Raw genomic sequence first — 22692 nt, forward strand, 5'->3', positions numbered from 1 at the left:
TGGACTAGTAGTCTACATTATGGCTTAATCTAGGACCATGAAAAATATTCCCCATCTCTCCCCTCCTCAGGTGGAGATAACCCCCAGTCCCAACACAAAATGTTTGCAAAATCTATTTTCTTTTACATAGATATCCGACGCACTTATACGAAGAGTCCACCTGACTGAGGATCAGTGGGGTAAAGGAACTCTCACCCCAAGGATGACCACTGACTTCGATCTAAACCTGGACAGCGCCCCCCTCCTGCAGTCCATCCATCAGCTGGACTTTGTGCAGATGAAAGGTAATCATGTTCTGATTCTGCTGGTTGCCCTTGGAAACAGACAACACTTTAGCTCTGCTGCTGCTGTCAGACATGTGACCTAACACTAATAACGGTAGCTTCTAACTGTAATCTGAGCTCCCATGATGCACTGCTCTCTGGTTATGGCAAAAAGAAATCATTGTATAAATCAAAAATGATACCAAGAGCTACAAAAGTTACTCAGCATGGTATGAAGGTTTTAACTGTGGATTTTTGAAAAGTAGTGTTCTACCTTTAAAGGGGTACTCCACTCCTAGACATCTTATCCAAAAGATAGGGGAAAGATGTCTGATCGTGGGGGTCCTGCTGCTGGGGACCCCTGCGATCTCCCTGCTGCGTGTCGGGTGCAGCGTCAGAGGCTCGTGATGTCACGTCCATGCCCCCTAAATGCAAGTCTATGGGAGGGGGCGTGACATCCGCCTTGCCCCCTCCCATAGGCTTACATTGAGGGAGCGTGGCCATGACATCATGAGGGGGCGTGGCCATGTCACAATCCTCCTGACTTGCATCACCGGTCATCCAGCACGGAGTGAAGTTCGCTCCATGCACTGAATGACTGGGATGCCGCAGCCAAGATCGCAGGGGTCCCCAGCGGAGGGACCCCTGCGATAAGACATCTTATACCCTGTCCTTTGGATAGGGTATACAATGTCTAGGGGTGGAGTACCCCTTTAAGTTAAAGGTAATCTGTCAGCTGTATTTGCTTCTAAACACTGCAGACACCATTGGATAACTTTTAGGGTATAAAAGCAAAGTGGACCTTTCCTAGAGCTGATGGTGGTTGCCAATCTTAAAAAATCACCTTTTTATTTCTCAGTAAAGAGTCCTAGAGGCGGGGTTAAGCTTAAGTGCCACAGCCTGGCACACTTCCTGGCTTTCCCTCGCCCCCCCAGCCTCTCCATGATTAACGTACCTGTCTCTGTTTATTAGTCAAGGAAGTTCTGGGAGGAGAGGGCAAGGTAGGAGGCGTGCCAAACTGTGGCACTTAAGCAACTTAGCCCCTCCTCCTTGACTCTTGGCTTAGAAAGGGGATTATATAAGTTTTGCTACCAAAGCCAACTAAAGCTCCAGGAAAGGAACCATTTGTTTTTATACCCTAAAAACTATTAAAAGGTATCTGCATCTCTTAACCACAACCAAGGGGGTGCTCCACTGAAGACTATAGCAGTTATTTGCAGGTATCACCAATTTTAGTCTACAGGGAAGATTAGAAAATGGGGGTATTCCCTTATTATCATGTTTGGGAGTCATGGCTGTGAACCCCAGTAGGGGGCATACCTGTATACAGTAAGGTGAGGAGGCGGGCATCGGTAACTGAGTTTACCTTGGCTGTAGATGCAGGTTTGGATGTCGATGCCTTAGTAAATATTTCTCCCCTCGCTCTGCCAAGGCTGCCTGACAAAACATTTTATCTTTGGAGTTCAGCCGAGGACGCCGATTGTTCTGAATTGTGCAGTGTCATGCGTCAGTCAGCACGCGCCCGCTGCAGAGCCGCCCTATTGTCTTCTATGCGAGCAGCGCCGGCGTTTATCCATCAGCCGAACATACTTGTGGAAAATAGAAGAATTGCCTGAGATGCCCATTAGATCTGGGAGACAGCAGCTGAGCCCGTCCATTAAAGGGGTTATCCAGGAAAAAACTTATATATATATATATATATATATATATATATATATATATATATATATATATATATATATATATACTGGCTCTAGAAATGTAAACAGATTTGTAAATTACTTCTATTAAAAATCTTAATCCTTTCAGTACTTATGAGCTGCTGAAGTTGAGTTGTTCTTTTCTGTCTAAGTGATCTCTGATGACACGTGTCTCGGGAACTGTCCAGAGTAGAAGCAAATCCCCATAGCAACCCTCTTCTACTCTGTGCAGTTCCCGAGACAAGCAGAGATGTCAGCAGAGAGCACTGTTGTTAGACAGAAAACAACAACTCAACTTCAACAGCTGATAATTATTGGAAGGATTAAGATTTTTTTAATAGAAGTAATTTACAAATCTGTTTAACTTTCTGGAGCCAGTTGATATAAAAAAACAAAAATAGAGAAGCGTGCAAGAGCACATTCTATTGATCAGTCGGGGTCTGAAAACTCAGACCCCGAAGAATTTTTGACATGTAAAAAGTTTTTTTTACAATGGCAGGTGCTCTTTAAGGCAGCGTTTCCCAACCAGGGTGCCTCCAGCTGTTGCAAAACTACAACTCCAGCATGCCAAGTCTGTCCGGGTTCCAAATGGTGATGGTTGGAAGTGAATTGTTCAGAGTTTTCATTGGGGCCCAGTAGCTTCCAGGTTCACCGTTTGTTTCCTCTAGTCACCAAAGAATGTTAAAGGAGCACTCCGGTGGAAACCCTTTTTTTTTTTTTTTTTTTTTTTTTTTTTAAATCAACTGGTGCCAAAAAGTTAAACAGATTTGTAAATGACTTCTATTAAAAAAATCTTAATCCTTCCAGTACTTATTAGCTGCTGAATACTTCAGAGGAAATTATTTTCTTTTTGGAACACAGAGCTCTCTGCTGACATCACGAGCACAGTGCTCTCTGCTGACATCTCTGTCCATTTTAGGAACTGTCCAGAGCAGCATATGTTTGCTATGGGGATTTTCTCCTACTCTGGACAGTTCTTAAAATGGACAGAGGTGTCAGCAGAGAGCACTGTGCTCGTGATGTCAGCAGAGAGCTCTGTGTTCCAAAAAGAAAATAATTTCCTCTGTAGTATTCAGCAGCTAATAAGTACTGGACGGAATAAGATTTTTTAATAGAAGTAATTTACAAATCTATTTAACTTTCTGGCACCAGTTGATATGAAAAAATAAAAAAAAGTTTTCCACCGGAGTACCCCTTTAAGGATTTGCCCCTCCCCCAGTAGTCAGAACAGAGTTGCGCCTGAAGTTACACCCTGGGGGGGGGGGGGATTACATCATCTCATATAGAGACATTTTATAGTAACCGTTTATCCCTCTTACTTTACCTTAGCCCCCTCTTTAGTACCTGCACCCCCAATCCTGCAGATGGAAGAGTGCTGTACCCACAACAACAGTGCCACCCTGTCCTGGAAACAGCCGCCCATGTCCATGGTGCAGGCGGAAGGATATATCCTGGAGCTGGATGATGGCAACGGAGGACAATTCAGGGTAAGAGCCAAAGAGGAGTCTTATTAGATCAAATGGTGTTATTTAAAGGGGGATCCCTGACCAGGACACCCCCACTATGATCTATAGCTTAAAGGGGTACTCCAGGGGAAACTTTTTTTTTATTTTATTAAATCAGAGGAAATTCTTTTCTTTTTGGAACACAGAGCTCTCTGCTGACATCATGACCACAGTGCTCTCTGCTGACATCTCTGTCCATTTTAGGAACTGTCCAGAGTAGGAGAAAATCCCCATAGCAAACATATGCTGCTCTGGACAGTACCTAAAATGGGCAGAGAGGTCAGCAGAGAGCCCTGTGCTCGTGATGTCAGCAGAGAACTCTGTGTTCCAAAAAGAAAAGAATTTCCTTTGTAGTGTTCAGCAGCTGATAAGTACTGGAAGGATTAAGATTTTTTTTAATAGAAGTGATTTACAAATCTGTTTAACTTTCTGGCACCAGTTGATTTAAAGAAAAAAATAAGTTTTCCACCGGAGTACCCCTTTTAAATAATAATAATAATGGAAATCAGACCGGATGTTGTGTATTTAATTGTAAATGTAACTAGAGAAATACGATGTAGCTGCATATAAAATAGCGTCATTTATTATTTAAATACATAGACTGATATCTGGGCAGGGCCCTTGCTCCAGATCCAGTAATAAAGAGTTAATAATAAAAAATAAAAAAAAATAATGATAGGATTAAGAAAACAAATATAGGTATAAAATAAAACAAATTAAGTACATAGGAATGACAGGGATGTGGGAATTGTTTCGTCATGCAGTTCCGGGCGCCGGGCGGGTGAATTCTTCAGGTATTTAACCCCTGCTAAGGGCAAACAGCGCTAAATGGCAGAAGAATTCACATATGACGGGGATAGACTGTCTTGCCCGTCACTAAACTGCTATAGACCGCAGCCTATAGCGAGCCTTCCTGGCGGAGGTGTGTGCGGTGAGTGATGTCATTGTACGTGCCGCGCAGGACGCCGGGATGCTGACGCCCTGCGCGGCGCTTGTGATGACGTCACTCACCGCGCGCACCTCCGCCAGGAAGGCCCTGCAGGGAACAGGGAGATGTAAGTAGAAGTGAGTTACCTACTGAAACTTGGCTACTTACTACATAAGGGAGGACCTACCTACCACAAGGGGCTAATCTATCTACTCAGGGCAGTGCGTCCCAACCATAGTGCCTCCAGCTGTTGCAAAACTACAACTCCCAGCATGCCCGGACAGCCAAAGGCTGTCCGGGCATGCTGGGAGTTGTAGTTTTGCAACAGCTGGAGGCAGCCTGGCTGACTTAGGTGGTATAATTGTTTATAATTGTTTAAATGGGAGCCCTACCAGCTGGGGGTCATATCTATCTAGGGGCCTTTCTAATCATCAGGTAGGGCTCCCCAGTAGGTAGACAGACCCCCAGATAGATATGACTCCTATCAGTGATGGGGGTCATATCTATCTGGGCCCTGTGTACCTATTGTGGAGCCCTACCTGATGGGGGTCATATCTATCTGCGGACCTGTCTACATATGGGGGAGCTCTACCTAATGGGGCACATATCTATCTGGGGGCCTGTGTACCTACTGGGGAGCCCTACTTGATGGGGGTCATATTTGTCTCAGGGCCTGTGTACCTACTGGAGAGCCCTACCTGATGGGGGTCATATCTATCTGCAGACCTGCATACATATGGGGGAGCTCTACCTGATGGGGGTCATATCTATCTGCAGACCTGTATACATATGGGGGAGCTCTAACTAATGGGGGACATATCTATCTGGGGCTCTGTCTGCCTACTGGGGGAGCCCACCCTTTCTACCAACTGGGGGGGGGACATATCTATCTGGGGCATTATTTTCTTACTAGTGGAGCCCTACCTACCTGATGAGGGGACGGACCTACCTGATAAAGGGAAATACAAAGGGGGAGGGCTACCTACTTAATGGGGCGGACTTACTTATCAGGGGCCCTATCCACCTAATGGGGTGACATACTGGTCTGCCTATTAAGTTTCTCTTAATTAAGATCTTATTTAAAGGGGTACTCCGGTGGAAATATATATATATATATTTTTTTTTTTTAAATCAACTGGTGCCAGAAAGTTAAACATATTTGTAAATGACTTCTATATAAAAATCTTAATCCTTCCAGTACTTATCAGCTGCTGTCTACTACACAGGAAGTTGTGTAGTTCTTTCCAGTCTGACCACAGTGCTCTCTGCTGACACCTCTGTCCATGTCAGGAACTGTCCGGAGCAGGAGAGGTTTGCTATGGGGATTTGCTCCTGCTCTGGACAGTTCCTGACACGGACAGAGGTGTCAGCAGAGAGCACTGTGGTCAGACTGGAAAGAGCTACACAACTTCCTGTGTAGTATACAGCAGCTGATAAGTACTGGAAGGATTAAGATTTTTATATAGAAGTAATTTACAAATCTGTTTAACTTTCTGGCACCAGTTGATTTAAAAAAAATAAATAAAATTCCACCGGAGTACCCCTTGAAGTCTTTCGGCGGAATACGATCGACATTGTCCGCGTGGTCCTAGTGCTGACTGATTTAGTCAGTGCCGGTCACCCTATGAATATTGGAGTTTCCGTAACGTGAATCCATCCCAAGGCGATGTTCACATGGCGGAAATCCCTTGTGGAAATTTTGCTTTCTGGATTCTACAAAAACATTGAATATGGAGGAGATTTATCAAAACCTGTGGAAAAGGAAAAGTTGCCCAGTTGCCCATAGCAACCAATCAGATCGCTGCTTTCATTTTTAACAAGGCCTCTGCAAAATGAAAGTAGCGATCTGATTGGTTGCTATGGGCAACTGGGCAACTTTTCCTTAGCACAGGTTTTGATAAATCTCCCCCTAAGGGTATGTTCACTTGGCGGAATGTCCGTCTGGAATTCCGCCGGAATATTCCGCACTGACATTCCGCCGCTGCAGAGTCCCATTGATTTCATTGATTGCACACGGTGGAATTTCCGCACCAGATGTTTCTGCCACGGAAATCCAGATTCCAGCGTCCGCAAAAAGAATAGACTTGTCTATTCTTTTTTTGCGGATTTCGCTCGGACATGCATTGCCGTCTATGAGATGGCGCATTTCCTTGCGGTCCTAGTGCCTGCCAGATTATTTAAATGTGCGTTGAATGTCCGTCCGTGTTTTCCGGCCAGACATTCCGCACATTTTACGCCGTGTGAACATGGACTAAATGGGGCTTTGAATTTCGTCAGAATTCTGTGTTTTGAGCACATAGAAACTCTGCCGAAATTCCGCTAAATTGCAGAAATTCTGCAGCAAGCTTTGCAGAACAGAATTTAAGGGGAATAGCAGAATTTGCGCTGTGTGGACATAGTCTTACTGTCAATATAGAGCAGTGTTGCCCAACCAGGGTGCCTCCAGCTGTTGCAAAACTACAACTCCCAGCATGCCCGGACAGCCGAAGGCTGTCCGGGCATGCTGGGAGTTGTAGTTTTGCAACCGCTGGAGGCACCCTGGTTGGGAAACACTGATATAGAGGAAGTGACCTGTACACCTTATCTATAAATCATCATGGCAGTTCTTAGTCATGAACCCTGAAGATCAGGATGAACTTTACAATGTTGTGATCCTTGCACAAAAGATCTATATACATATACATACATATATACATATATATATATATATATATATATATATATATATATATATATATATACACAAATACAGAATCCAATCAGACATGATTCATAACTGAAGCGAGGCTGCAATACAGTCGGGACTAGAGGACCTCTGGTTTCCATTGTATATTGATGACCGCATTATATACGACGACTCGCACAGATTCCGCCTCCTTTGTTCGTCAGGGAGGTTGCACTAAGTACCTTGCATAGCGTTCTGCAGATTGGCGAGGTGATAGAACACGCCTTAGATTTATTTAAGAAATGGTTAACGGGTGACATATAGCGCAATCAATTTCCCCGAGTCTATACAGCCCAGCATCTGCGCAGGGGCCGCGGTCGTAAATCCCCCGTACTGGAGTCTATAAACCTTCAACCCCACGGCAAGCAGTCAGTCAATAGACATCGGCCGGCTAATAGGACCATAAAAGTCCTTAAATCCCCCCCCTTATTGAGGCTCATGTCCTGCAGTCTGAGGCTATCTTCCCAAAGATAAGGACCATAAATAGGCATTTTTGGTGCTCTAGCTTTTGCTAGATCCCAATTAATGCTTTAGGCTGAGTTTCCTGTGTTTGGCGTTTTTTTCTTGCGTTTTTTCAGACCTTTTTTTGCCTTTGAGTGGAAATTGCATTTTTGGCCCCTTTGCCGTTTTTTTTTTTCAAAATTTGTTGGGTACAGAAAGAAATAAAAATATTTAAAAAAAGGATGAAGTAGTGATAGAAAAAAATTAAATTAACGAATTTATATTTTTTATAGCAACATTTTTATACATTTTTAAACGGGTCAATTTATGTGGGCGGGCAGGGCACTAAAAATGTAGCCGACAAGAATAAAGATGTAGTGTGTGTTTTTCACTTTTTTTTCTCCTATATTTTTTAGGTAGCACTACTACTTCCAGCATGGAACACTCTGTTCCATGATGGGAGTAGTAGTTCCTGTACTAGTAGACAGATCGCCCCGGGTGTCACTCCGGACACCTGATGCAATCGTCCATAATATAGCAAAGATGCAGAGCGGCTCTATACAGCACTCACATCTCTGCTCTGTACTCCGGCCAGTGAATAGAACTTCACTCATTCATATTTTCCGCCCAGAGTGGGGATTGGCCGGATGGTTGCAGCCAATCACAGCTCTCAGCGGGAAATATGAATGGTGAGTGGCCGGCTGGAGTACAGAGCAGAGAGAAAGCCGATCCTCATCCCAGGGATGAAGGATGATCGCAGCAGGTATCAGGAGTGACACCCGCTGTGATCTGTCCTTAACTGCAGGTACTACTTCTCCCAACATGGACCAGAGTGTGCTCCATGTTGAGAGCAGTAGTACCTGCCGTTAAGGACAGATCACAGCGGGTGTTACTCCTGACACTCGCTGTGATCCTTCTGTATAATGTATAGATGCGGCCAGCCACTCTTTTATGGTCTCCTTCACTCGTGTATATATATATATATATATATATATATATATATATATATATATATATATATATATATATATATATATACACACACACCTATTCATATTTCCTGCAGAGAGCTGTGATTGGCTGGAACCATCTGGCCAATCCCAGCTCTCTGCGGGAAATATGAATAGGCAGTGCAGGGGACCATAGAAGAGCGTCTGGCCCCCTGCATCTATACATTATACAGGAGGAATGCAACAGGTGTCAGAAGTGACACCAGGGGCGATCTGTTAATTAGTACAGGTACTACTACTCCCATCATGGAACAGTAGATTTTAGGTTTTCTGCGTGTAAATGCATAAAAATACTCAATATTGCAAGTAGAGATGAGCGAAGTTATAGTAAATTCGATTAGTCACGAACTTCTCGGCTCAGCAGTTGATGACTTTCCCTGCATAAATTAGTTCAGCTTTCAGGTGCTCCGGTGGGCTGGAAAAGGTGGATACAGTCCTAGGAGACTCTTTCCTAGCACTGTATCCACCTTTTCCAGCCCACCGGAGCACCGGAAAGCTGAACTAATTTATGCAGGATAAAGTCATCAACTGCTGAGCCGAGAAGTTCGTGACGAATCGAATTTACTGTAAGTTTGCTCATCTCTAATTACAAGCGAAGACCTGATTTATATTACACGGAAATGTGAAATGTGTAAAAAAAATAAATAAAATAAAATAGAAAATAAAAACACTTGAATAGTTAAAAATTCAAGGCTCATTTTGCTTATGACCCCTGGAAGCAGGAAGTTATTCCGAACAGGACGTCGGGGCGGGCGTTCTCGTGGTCCCTCGGTGTGGTCTTACATCATGTGGGTATTGGTCACCGCAGCCTTTTACATGTTTTGTTGTGCACTTTATACTTTGGGGACAATAGATCTATCCCCTTGTCATTGCGCTGGATGGGTGTAGCATGAGATCATATATGTATCCTATATACATGTACCACTTCTGATTATTACCCCACCTTGGTGCCCGAGTACGCTTACCTTTCAGTTGCTGACATTTTGCCCTTTTGCTGTCTTTTTTTATGCTGATTTTATACCTTTTTGTCTAATAAAGGTTGTTATATTTTTTAGTATTATTTTCTGCTGCCTCCGTTGTTGTGCTTTGTCGGTTTGCGTTGTAAATACAAACGTAATACACTGTTTGAACATAGCCTTGGGCTCTGTTCACACGTTGCGGCTAATTAGCGGTGCCGGAACGAATTATCGCCTGTAAATTATCGTCATGTAACACATTCTGTTCGCCGTTGCAGGAAGTGTTTGTCGGGAAGGAGACGATGTGCACGGTGGACGGGCTACACTTCAACAGTACGTACAACGCCCGGGTGAAGGCCTTCAATAAAGCGGGGGTCAGCATGTACAGTAAGACCCTGGTGCTCCAGACCTCCGAAGGTAACCAGTTCCATAATGCTCGCCAGGTAAAGCGTTGTAGCGCCCTCTGTGGGCAAGACAATATTACATGCAGATGATGAGAGTTCCTTTAAACCGGTGTTTCCCCACCAGGGTGCCTCCAGCTGTTGCAAAACTACAACTCCCAGCATGCCCGGACAGCCTTTGGCTGTCCGGGCATGCTGGGAGTTGTAGTTTTGCAACAGCTGGAGGCACCCTGGTTAGAAAACACTGCTTTAAAGGGGTACTCCTCAACTGGTGCCAGAAAGTTAAACAGATTTGTAAATTACTTCTATTAAAAAATCTTAATCCTTCCTGTACTTATTAGCTGCTGAATACTACAGCGGAAATTCTTTTCTTTTTGAAACATAGAGCTCTCTGCTGACATCACGAGCACAGTGCTCTCTGCTGACATCTCTGTCCATTCTAGGAGCTGTCCAGAACAGCATATGTTTGCTATGGGGATTTCCTTTTACTCTGGACAGTTCCTAAAATGAACAGAGATGTCAGCAGAGAGGACTGTGGTCATGATGTCAGCAGAGAGGACTGTGGTCATGATGTCAGCAGAGAGCACTGTGCTCATGATGTCAGCAGAGAGCTCTGTTTCAAATGAAAAAGAATTTCCACTGTAGTATTCAGCAGCTAATAAGTACAGGAAGGATTAAGGTTTTTTAATATAAGTAATTTACAAATTTGTTTAACTTTCTGGCACCAGTTGATTTAAAAAAAAAAAAAAAAAAAAAGGTTTTCACAGGAGTACCCCCTTTAAACCACAGTTGCTGTCTTCCAGAAACAGCGCCGCTGTTTTTCCTCAGGTTGTGTGCGGTATTGCAGCTCAATTCTGTGTATGGAACCGAGTTGTAATACCGCACTCCACCTGAGGACAGTTTTTTTGGAAGAAAGTAACTCTTCTAATCCCGGACTGATACGTTTTACCTGCACTGATACATTGTAGCAAACTTTCAGGGCAGAAGAGACACTTGTGCTGCTGATGTATGGAAAGTCTAGACTGGGTACAGCAGTAGCAAATCCTCAGCTGTGTAAAGTACTAGTTTAGGATTTAGGGTACGTTCATACGTGCAGATTGTGCTGCAGGTTTTGCGCATCTGATTTTTACTACCCATTATAGTCAATGGGTAGCAAATGAGCTGCAGAAAATCTTCAGCAAAATATGCACATGTGAACGTACCCTTAAAGGGGTTATCCAGGAATCAAAAAACAGACCAATTTTTTTTTCAAAGACCACTCCCTGTCTGTCTCCACTTTGAGTGCGGTATTACAACTTGGCTCCATTCACTTTCATGGAACTGAGCTGCAGGACCACACCCAACCTGGAGACAGACAGGGAGCGGTCTTCTAACGAAATTATCTGTTTTTCGGTTCCTGGATAACCCCTTCCTACACTGGTGGAAAACTTTTTTTTTTATCAATTGCTGCCAGAAAGTTTAACAGATTTGTAAATTACTTCTATTAAAAAATCTTAATCCTTCCAGTATTTATTAGCTGCTGAATATTACAGAGGAAATTAATTTCTTTTTGGAACACAGAGCTCTCTGCTGACATCACGACCACAGTGCTCTCTGCTGACATCTCTGATCCATTTTAGGAACTGTCCAAAGCACCATGGCCCAGATTTATCAAACTGTGTGAGGGAAAAAGTGGAGTGACTTTCCCACAGTAACCAATCACAGCTCAGCTAAGGAGCTGAGGTAAAGTGAAAGCTGAGCTGTATTTGGTTGCTGTGGGAAAATCTCTCCACTTTCTCCCTCACACAGTTTGATAAATCTGGGCCCATATGTTTTCTATGGGGATTTTCTCCTACTGTGGACAGTTCTTAAAATGGACAGAGGTGTCAGCAGAGAGCACTGTGTTCCAAAAGGAAAATCATTTCCTCTGTAGTATTCAGCAGCTAATAAGTACTGGAAGGATTAAGATGTTTTAATAGAAGTAATTTACAAATCTGTTTAACTTTCTGGCACCAGTTGATTAAAAAAAAAAAAAAGTTTTCTCCCGGAGTACCCCTTTAAGCCTCTGGGTGAATGTTCAATGAAAGCATGCAGAGATTTTGAATGGATTTGTTCAGGATTAGAGGAACAAGGCAGTTTTTTCTTCTTAAAACAGCACCACACCTGTCCACAGGTTATGTGTGGTATTGCATCTCAGCTTCATTCACTTAATAAAAAAATAAAAAAAAGCTGAGCTGCAATACAACCCATGGACAGGTGTGGCGCTGTTACTGGAAGAAAGCAGCCATGTTTTCCTAGTCATCTTATTCATACTGTCATTCACCTCAGTCTTATATGCAAGTCAGTTGCAGCGGAGGAGGGAATAGCATAAGAAAACGGACATGGCCAACATGGCCGATACAACCAAGAATTACGGATTGCGCCAATATCTGTCAATGTTGATAGGCGGTTTCTTATTTCCATTATTCTGTGTAACTTCAGGTGTCTCTGTTGTCTAAGTTTCCGTCTCATATTTTATGTAACCAAAGCAAAAGACAGAAAAAAAATCACACATACAGGGGGGAAACTGTAGGGGGCGCAATGGTGACACTGTAGGGGGGGGGATGGTTGCAATGGAATCATCCACTATCCCATAATTAGACACTGTGGTAGGAGGGGTCCCATACAAATTTTAAATGCAGGGGTGCAGGATCTTCAATTTAGTTTCTTTATCCTTATTTATATGGATAGCGCTGACAGTTTGGAATGGTAATTCCTTGCGGTAGTGCCTTGGTGTAAAGATACCCTAAGGGTGCGTTCACACGGGTGGATTTATTTGCGGGTTTCCCGCTGCGTATATTCTGTAAATTCCGCCACTGAAAATCTGCTGCGGACAGCCGAGAAGAGCCCACCCCCTTTCAAATATGCTGCGGGAAACCCGCAAATAAATCCTCCCATGTGAACATACCCTAAAGGGGGGGGGGCGTTTCACACGGGCAGTTTACCTGCAGATTTTCCACAGCGTATTTGCTGCAGAAAATCCACTGCAGATTTGGGTCAGCAGAAAATCCGCAGTAGATGTAGATTTGCAGATTTTCCATCGGGCCCATTGAAGTCAATAGTAGCAAATACGCAGCGAAAATTCCGCAGGTAATCCGTCCATGTGAACGGACCCATAGGCCACGTTCACAGGATGGAATGTCCGCACGGAAAATCTCAGTGCGGACATTCCTTACAGTGCTGGGCGCCGGCAGATTCTGCTAGGACATGGAAAAAGGAATTTCCATGCTGAAAACATCTGTCACGGAAATTCCGCCGTGTGCACAGAGCAGCAGAATCCCGTTGAATTCAATGGGACTCTGCTGCAGCGGAAATTCCGCGCGGACATTCCAAGCCGAAGTCCGCATGGAATTTCCACCGTGTGAATGCGGCCTTATATGGAATCATGTGATCAAGAGAATCCATTTTTAGTATCTCATTTAGCCTCCTTGCCTTACCTCAAGTTAATGGCAATTTTGGCTAAACAATGCAGACCTGAGTCATCTGAGACAGTCTGGTTGCTATGGACTTTCAGCCTAGCAACCCAGTGTCAAAGGCTGTTTTCCATAGCAACGAATATTGTCTAAATGATGTAGTTCTTTATCCTGTCACTGTACTGCTTGTCAGCCATCATGTTGAGACTTTAGTAGTCTCCAAACGGTGGACCTCCAGCTCCTGCAAAACTACAACTCCCAGCATGCTGAGAGTTGTAGTTTTGCAATAGCTGGAGGTCCACCTTTTGGAGACCACTGTCCTACATGTTGCAGACCTCCCAAAATTCCAGGACTTTTGTGGGATGACAAAGAAGTGGAGCCTGTACGGAGCTGCAGGTATCATTCCTAAAATATCCTGCAATTTGGGGGTGGAAATCTGAGGAGGATTCTGCAGTTCAACTAAAGGGGTTTATACATGAATAGAAAAAAAAGCTAATTTCTTGCTAAAACTGCACCACACCTGTCCTCAGGTTGTGTCTGGTATAACAACTTAGCTACAATATTTTCAATGGAAATGAGTTGCAATACCACACACCACCTGAGAACAAGAGTGGCACTGTTTTTTTAAAGAAATCAGCTGTTTTTTTTCCTCCTGGATAGCCGCTATATGTCTCGCTTTTTTGTGCATTTTATATATATTTTTATGTACATTGTTATCATTGTACGATTTAGCAGCTTATTATGTCTGTGTGGTGTCCAGACTGTATTTTAAAAAGAGTTCAATACTTTCGTCTGATTTCACGTTATCAATAACGTCATCGTGGCCTATATATCCGCTGCATGTTTTTTTTTTTTGTTCTGTTGTTATCGTTCGTAGCTTTCGGCGGTCATACGACTTTTGTTATTTGTTTCTTTTGGTGAATGATTCCATGTTTTTGATTTTTAAAATTTTATACTCTATTGTTTTCTATTAATTTGGACATCGAGGAACCGACCTAGGTCATTTTTGACGGCCCACCGACATTCATTTACCTAAGGCATGAAAGTCGACGATGCATTTTCCCTTTGCTAAAGTTGACATAGCATCTACCGACCAGCAGAGGCGGCCATTTTTGTGTGCTATTTGGAAGGACAGGTAGAGACAGGATTGAAGGAATAAGCACATCCTTCAAGGCTCCATATCTGGCCATGTTCATGTATATTAAGCAATCTACCAAAATGGCCGTCTCCAGGTTACAGTGATCATCCCATCTGCCAACACCTGTGACTGCCATTTTGTGGGATACTGCACGTGATGACTGGGGAGAAAAATATATATATGTGCATTTACCAATACAAAATGGCTGCCTCCCAGGTGACACCACCACCTATGTCTGATATGTATGTTTACTAATGCACGCTTGGATTGCTGACATTTCTATGCATGTCTTTGCTTGTGCTAGGTCCCTATCCTCGAATGTCCGCCTCTCTCACCTCTCGCTTGCAAATCAACACCATGCCCTCTCCTCTCGAATTCCTCCAAAACTCAGAACAGGAAACTTGTGTGTCTCCAGGTAATGGCTCCCCTCCTCCTTCCCCCCAAAATCATTGTTCCTGGATTCGGTGTCACCAATCGCTAAATACTATTGATCAGAATTGTCTCAGGGTGTGTTCACACGTTGCGGCTAATTATCGGTACCACAAAGAATTAACGCATGTTTTTTTTTTTTTTTTCTGTCAAGTTTTACCACAAACGACTGAAATTGTGGTTAATATTATGCTTTTGCGGTAAAACACATAATTTTTACCACAAAAAGTCAAATGCGGTAATTGTAGTAATGCTAATTAACTGCACAATTTTAACACAGCCTGAGCTTAGCAACCAATCAGAGTCACTGTTGAAAATGAAAGCTGAACGTTGATTGGTTGCTACCGGAAACAATGCCTCTGAGGCAGCTCTTGTAAACAAGGCCTTACCCTTCTGCACTCTGTCTCACAGAGGCGGCCATATTGTTGTTTTTCTTTACCTCAGTGTTTCTAGCGTAGTTGGTCACAACCAGTTGGTTCACACTTTACATATAATAAAAAGAAGTGTTTTATAAACGGATACCATACAATATTATATGGTATTACGGCCCAGTACATCATACACTTTATTGCACGTCTTCCTGCTATATCCTTCCCGTATTCCCTCATCTGCCATCACCTCACAGCGGTTACAGACATTACACTTGACGTTGGCGATCCCGGCAGGATTGACAGGCGATAATTGAGTCTCACAAGTATCTGAGGTGATGAGAGCCGCAAGATTAACAAGCGGACTAATTGTTATCATGTGGATAATTCGTCTCTGGTGCGAAAATCTGCATTTCACCCGGGTCCGACACAAATGTTTTTTTGGGATTCATTCCATCGTGTGGCGTTCTGTGATTGTCATAAAAAGGCCTGTCTGACATAAGGGTAATATGTCCGCATTCGTTAATATTAGGGCCACCAGTCCCAGGCTGACCATGGATCTGATGACCCGAAGGAACAGCACCATAGAGATGTATTTGCCCTTTTTAGATCGGCAGTTTTGCCTTTGGAACATATTAGACGCGAAAGTGTTTTACAGTTATATGTATTATTAAAATAGGCCTCCATATTTGCTGTATGACATTATTGTGGGGCTAAAAATGCTGCAGCTAGAAATGCCAGACCAACGCAGCATTTTTTTTTTCTTTTTCGTTTTTTTTTTGTTGCGTTTGTAGGTTCAGGGCTTGTTTTCCCAAAATGGACTTTAGGTAATTTTTCAATGATATCTTGGCTTTTTTTTTTTTTTTACTCATAGAGATCTATTGGAGGGGGAAAAATGGCACAAAAAACACAAGTTTTATTTCAAATTGGCGTTTTTTTTTTTTTAACATAAGAAGTCAGCATTGGCTTTTACTCTTAGAATATCCTTTATCCCTTTTACGTAGTATTTTCTACACCGATTCTGAATGATTTCCTCTTCTCAGACGTTTCATCCCTGGCTGATATCCGCACGTCACCGGTGCGCAGTGAGACGTCACCCGGCGATTTGTCTGGATCCACCGCGCAGGAGAAGGGATAAGGGAGATGAGGCGAGCTTTGTGAAGTAGACGCTACGTTAACGCCTCACGTGCTGGAAAGCTCCACACCGCTATTACTGTCTGCCATGTCGCTGTGTGAAGATTGTCACGATTCCTATCAGTCCCTGTCTCCAGTGAGGCTCACGATCTAATATCCTTGTCCCAAGCGCCAATTTAATAGGAGGCTAAATTCCCAGGATGGTTTCGGAGCGAGGTGACGGGCCCAATCAAATTCAGGGAGAAAACATGAGAGGGAATGTATTAACTGCATGCGCAGTGTGTATTTACTTTTGCGCATTTTGATGTTGTCTGCGCTGGCTTCATCATTTTTCTTGTTGTGCGCTTCCAGGGGGTGTGGTTACCCGATGCGCAAAAATAATTTTGTACTCCAGTGACAGACTGGCATAGGAATGTGTGTGAGCTGTTAGGTATGTATCGGCAGTATAGCGCTGACATTCGCCACAAAATGCCGAGCCTTTGTATGCAAAAGGGACCGAACATCAGAACACTGGGCCTTGTTGCCCATAGCAACCTATTTTCCCAAAGAAATTTAGGCCTGAGCTTTAGTTGCTAAGGGCAACAAGACCAGATTTTCCATTTGACATTTTGATCAATAAGGCCCACTACATAAACCAGTGTTTCCCAACCAGGGTTCCTCCAGCTGTTGCAAAACTACAACTCCCAGCACGCCCGGACAGCCTTTGGCTGTCCGGGCGTGCTGGGAGTTGTAGTTTTACAACAGCTGTAGGCACCCTGGTTGGGAAACACTAGTAAAAACTGTGCTAGTCTTTGTTTTGAAGCATTTTTTCATATATATATATATATATATATATATATATATATATATATATAGATCTCATACACATTTCTACAACAGCCGGTCACCGGAGTACATTTGCGCAAAAAGAATTGTGGAAATTCTGCTAACCACGCCACCCTGAAAGTGCACAACATGAAAAAACGATGAAGCCAGCGCAGACTAAGACGATAATTTCGGTAAAGTGCGCACAATTTTTAAACATTACAACAAGTTTGAAGTTTTTTTTTTTCCACTTTTTTTTTTTCCACTTTTTTTTTTATCTTTTCGTTTTTTTTGTACCTGTACAGATGTAGCAGAGTTGAATTTATCAGTGTAGGGGACAGTGTTATGTGCAGCTTTACCTAGGACTGCTGCCAAACGTGTATTGTTGGTTTTTCGTACGTGGTTATTTGAGATCAGCATTGAAGATGAGGGCGCGAGTCGTCACCTGTGTTGTTTTCAGAAAAGCCGCCTCGCTGTGAGGGAGAAAATAGAAATACGTTTTTCATTTTGGCGGCAGCGCAGACCCTTGTCACTGGAAGACGTCTTTATTTTCCTGCAGATAGCTGCCGGGGCTAATGGCTGTGTGTGGGAATCGAGGCCTAGAGCGGTTTCCACGGAAACACGCAAGATACTTCATCACTCATACCTCAACCCTCGGCGTCGGGGAGAACAGAAGCCGCCTCACGGTGGGCGCAGGAGAAGGAAAGAAATGTGCCTCCATTACAGCTGTATGACATTTGTAGGATCACAGCGAGGGCGCAATTACTAGAAGAGCAGATATGGCGGCGGTGGTTTTGGGGCCTCGTAACTGAGGGGGAGGGGGATGGGTATACCGGTGACAAGCTTGGTGGTGAGGGGCAGTTCGTGATCGCTGCGTTACCATAGAGAAAAATGGAGGATAAGGAAAACTGGGGGTGCAAGAGGGGAAGAGGGTAACGCCATGTACATAGCAGAGACCAAGACTAATCGCTTGTTAACCCCTTAAGGACACAAAGATTTTTTCATTTTTGCGTCTTCATTGTTTCCTCCTCACCTCTTAAAATCCAGAACTCTCAATTTTCCACTTACAGACCCATATGAGGGCGTTTTATGCGGAACCTCATTTCATGACCTCATCACAACAGAATCTATGGTGAATCTGGCAAATTATTTTAAGACAAAATTTTTTCTTTTTTTAAAGTTACGTATATGGGACTGTTTGAGGGCTCATCTTTTTGCGCCGTGATCTGTATTTTTTTTTTTTGCTACTATTTTTTCTGATCGCTTTTAATGTATTTTTATGTTCTGGTATATGAAATAAGCCAAAAATTTGCAATTCTGACTTTTGCGTTTTTTTTTTTTTATGTTTACGCTTGTCACTGTACGGGATCATAAACATATTTTAATAGCTCGGAAACATATCGCATATGGTGATACTGAATCATTATTATTATTATTTTTCCAATTTTGTATAAAAATTTTATTATGGGAGGGGCTTATTTATATATATATATATAAAAAAAAAACTTTTTAATTATTTGTCACATTTTTTTAATAGGGTACTGTGAAAGTAAACCAGATTTGTAAATTACTTCTATTTGAAAATCTTAATCCTTTCAGTACTTATCAGCTGCTGTATGCTCCACAGGAAGTTGTGTAGTTCTTTCCAGTTTGACCACATTGCTCTCTGCTGACCCCTCTGTCCATTTCAGGAACTGACCAGAGCAGGACAAATCCCCATAGCAAACCTGTCCTGCTCTGGACAGTTCCTGACATGGACAGAGGTGTCAGACTGGAAAGAACTACACAACTTCCTGTGGAGCATACAGCAGCTGATAAGTACTGGAAGGATTAAGATTTTTAAATAGAAGTAATTTACAAATCTGTTTTACTTTCTGGCACCAGATGATCTAAAAAAAAAAAATAATAATAATAATAATGTTTTCCACCAGAGCAACAGTACCCCTTTAAGTTCTCCTAGTGGACTATTTATACTAGTACAATTTAGTACTATGCAATGGCTCCTGAGCTCTCCTCAAAATCCCTTAGTGCACGCAGGGCGTACATGTACACCCTGTGTTGTCTAAGCGTTAAAGGACACCACTATTGCAACATACGGACATCATAGAGGTAGAGGGGTCTCTGCCCCTCCATTAAAGGGATACTCTGGTGGAAATTATTATTATTTTTTTTTAAATGAACTGGTGCCAGAAAGTTAAACAGATTTGTAAATTACTTCTATTAAAAAATCTTTATCCTTCCAGTACTTATTAGCAGCTGTATGCTACAGGAGAAATGATTTGCTTTTTGAATTTCTTTTTTGTCTTGTCCACAGTGCTCTCTGCTGACACCTCTGTCCGTGTCAGGAACTGTCCAGAGCAGCATAGGTTTGCTATGGGGATTTTCTCCTGGTCTGGACAATTCCTGATACGGGCATCAGGTGTCAGCAGAGAGCACTGTGGACGAAACAAAAAAGAAATTCAAGACAAAAAAGAAATTCAAAAAGAAAAGAATTTCCTCTGTAGCATACAGCTGCTAATAAGTAATGGAAGGATAAAAATGTTTACAAATCTGTTTAACTTTCTGGCACCAGTTGATTTAAACATTTTTTTTAAAGGACACCACTATTGCAACATACGGACGTCATAGAGGTAGAGGGGTCTCTGCCCCTCCATTAACCATAGAGCAGTGGTCCCCAAACTGTGTATCTCCAGCTGTTGCAAAACCATAACTCACAGCATTGCCGGACAGCCAACGGCTGTCCGGGCATGCTGGGAGTTGTAGTTTTGCAATTCAAGGATTTTTGTTTTCATAGCTTAGATGCAGAAATGATTGATTGTTCCAAATTTCGTAGAGACGCGGCCTCGGTTGCGGTTGTCACCGTCAGATTAGCTGCGTGTAATCACCTATGAGGCGCACACAGTCTTTACAGCGGCAGAAACATCTTTTGATCTATGATTTCCTTTACCCGTCTCGTCTTTTGTGGAGTATCTGAGCTGACATTGATGGCGGATCCCGGCCCTGTGATACGGTCCCATTAGACTCGTGTTGGTAAATTCTATCTAGGGAATTTTCTATAATCAGGATAACACGAAGCTGCTGGTGGTAAGAAGAGAATTTCTATTTATCCCGTCCTGGAAGATCATAAAATCTGCAGCACCCATTTAAAATACATTATATTCCCTTGGAGAATAAGGAAAACATGGCCGAAAACAGCGCCAATCCTGTCCGCAGGATGAATGTGGTATTGCAGGTCTGAACCCTGAATGTTTTCAGACATTATTATTACTGACAGGAGATTCTAGACACGATTATGATTCCCTAGATTGGGTGTGAAGAGACACAGGTCCACGCTGGGCCATATAGTTGCCATGGCAACCGTACGTCACTGGGCGCACGGGTCCATTTGTAATTAATGGGGTTTGTGCACGAAACTCGCCGCGCATCATACGATCGTCTCGGCCACCCAGCGAGTCGCGTCTCTCCGTGTGGATTCTAATGATCAGTGAGAGAGAAGCTTTAGATGTGTAATAGAAGTCTCACCCTCAAATATTATATCATATATATTAACAATCTCCATGTAGATACAGTGCCCCGTGAGCAGTGCCAGACACAGTGCCCCCATGTATAATGCCAGACACAGTGCCCCCATGTATAGTGCCAGACACAGTGCCCCCATGTATAGTGCCAAATACAGTGCCCCCATGTATAGTGCCAGACACAGTGCCCCCATGTATAGTGCCAGACACAGTGCCCCCATGTATAATGCCAGACACAGTGCCTCCTTGTATAGTGCCAGACACAGTGCCCCCATGTATAGTGCCAAATACAGTGCCCCCATGTATAGTGCCAAATACAGTGCCTCCATGTATAATGCCAGACACAGTGCCCCCATGTATAGTGCAAGACACAGTGCCCCCATGTATAATGCAAGACACAGTGCCTCCATGTATAATGCCAGACACAGTGCCCCCATGTATAATGCCAGACACAGTGCCCCCATGTATAATGCCAGACACAGTGCCCCCATGTATAATGCCAGACACAGTGCCCCCATGTATAATGCCAGACACAGTGCCTCCATGTATAGTGCCAGACACAGTGCCCCGTGAGCAGTGTCATAGTGCCCCCATGTATAGTGGCAGACACAGTGCCTCCATGTATAGTGCCAGACACAGTGCCTCCATGTATAGTGCCAAATACAGTGCCCCCATGTATAGTGCCAGACACAGTGCCCCCATGTATAGTGCCAGACACAGTGCCTCCATGTATAATGCCAGACACAGTGCCTCCATGTATAGTGCCAGACACAGTGCCTCCATGTATAGTGCCAGACACAGTGCCTCCATGTATAGTGCCAGACACAGTGCCTCCATGTATAGTGCCAGACACAGTGCCTCCATGTATAGTGCCAGACACAGTGCCTCCATGTATAGTGCCAGACACAGTGCCTCCATGTATAATGCCAGACACAGTGCCTCCATGTATAGTGCCAGACACAGTGCCTCCATGTATAGTGCCAAATACAGTGCCCCCATGTATAGTGCCAGACACATTGCCTCCATGTATAGTGCCAGACACAGTGCCCCCATGTATAGTGCCAGACACAGTGCCCCCATGTATAGTGCCAGACACAGTGCCTCCATGTATAGTGCCAAATACAGTGCCTCCATGTATAATGCCAGACACAGTGCCTCCATGTATAATGCCAGACACAGTGCCTCCATGTATAATGCCAGACACAGTGCCTCCATGTATAATGCCAGACACAGTGCCTCCATGTATAATGCCAGACACAGTGCCTCCATGTATAATGCCAGACACAGTGCCCCCATGTATAGTGCCAGACACAGTGCCCCCATGTATAGTGCCAGACACAGTGCCCCCATGTATAGTGCCAGACACAGTGCCTCCATGTATAGTGCCAGACACAGTGCCCCCATGTATAGTGCCAAATACAGTGCCCCCATGTATAATGCCAGACACAGTGCCTCCATGTATAATGCCAGACACAGTGCCTCCATGTATAATGCCAGACACAGTGCCTCCATGTATAGTGCCAGACACAGTGCCCCCATGTATAGTGCCAGACACAGTGCCCCCATGTATAGTGCCAGACACAGTGCCTCCATGTATAGTGCCAGACACAGTGCCTCCATGTATAGTGCCAGACACAGTGCCCCCATGTATAGTGCCAGACAGTGCCCCCATGTATAGTGCCAGACACAGTGCCCCCATGTATAGTGCCAGACACAGTGCCCCCATGTATAGTGCCAGACACAGTGCCCCCATGTACAGTGTCCACATGTATAGTGCCAGACACGTTGCCCTATTTGCAGTGACACACAATGGCCTAATGATAAAGTGTTATTGTATTTTATAGTTTATAGGTCAAATTTGCAGGATATAACCTTGTATCATGTTTTAACCCTTAGTGTTTCAGTCTTCACCTGATCACTTGCCATATGGGTGCCGTGTCC

The 22692-nt window shown here is 43.7% G+C and overlaps 1 protein-coding gene across 13 annotated transcripts in view; it reads left to right on the forward strand.

The window, feature by feature from the left end:
- TRIM9 (tripartite motif containing 9) overlaps positions 1 to 22692 on the forward strand; it is a 94787-nt gene that overhangs the window by 65929 nt on the left and 6166 nt on the right. For 4 of the 13 annotated variants that reach the window (XM_056547378.1, XM_056547380.1, XM_056547381.1 and 1 more), the window contains exons 5-9: positions 131 to 284; positions 3293 to 3450; positions 9292 to 9360; positions 9807 to 9945; positions 14803 to 14913. In XM_056547378.1, coding sequence (XP_056403353.1) covers positions 131 to 284; positions 3293 to 3450; positions 9292 to 9360; positions 9807 to 9945; positions 14803 to 14913 — 631 coding nt within the window. The remainder of the gene's footprint in view (positions 1 to 130; positions 285 to 3292; positions 3451 to 9291; positions 9361 to 9806; positions 9946 to 14802; positions 14914 to 22692) is intronic. The other 9 variants (XM_056547384.1, XM_056547385.1, XM_056547386.1 and 6 more) reach the window with 4 other exon arrangements.

The sequence above is a fragment of the Hyla sarda genome, chromosome 11 (genome assembly GCF_029499605.1).
Source record: "Hyla sarda isolate aHylSar1 chromosome 11, aHylSar1.hap1, whole genome shotgun sequence".
Classification (NCBI taxonomy): domain Eukaryota; kingdom Metazoa; phylum Chordata; class Amphibia; order Anura; family Hylidae; genus Hyla; species Hyla sarda.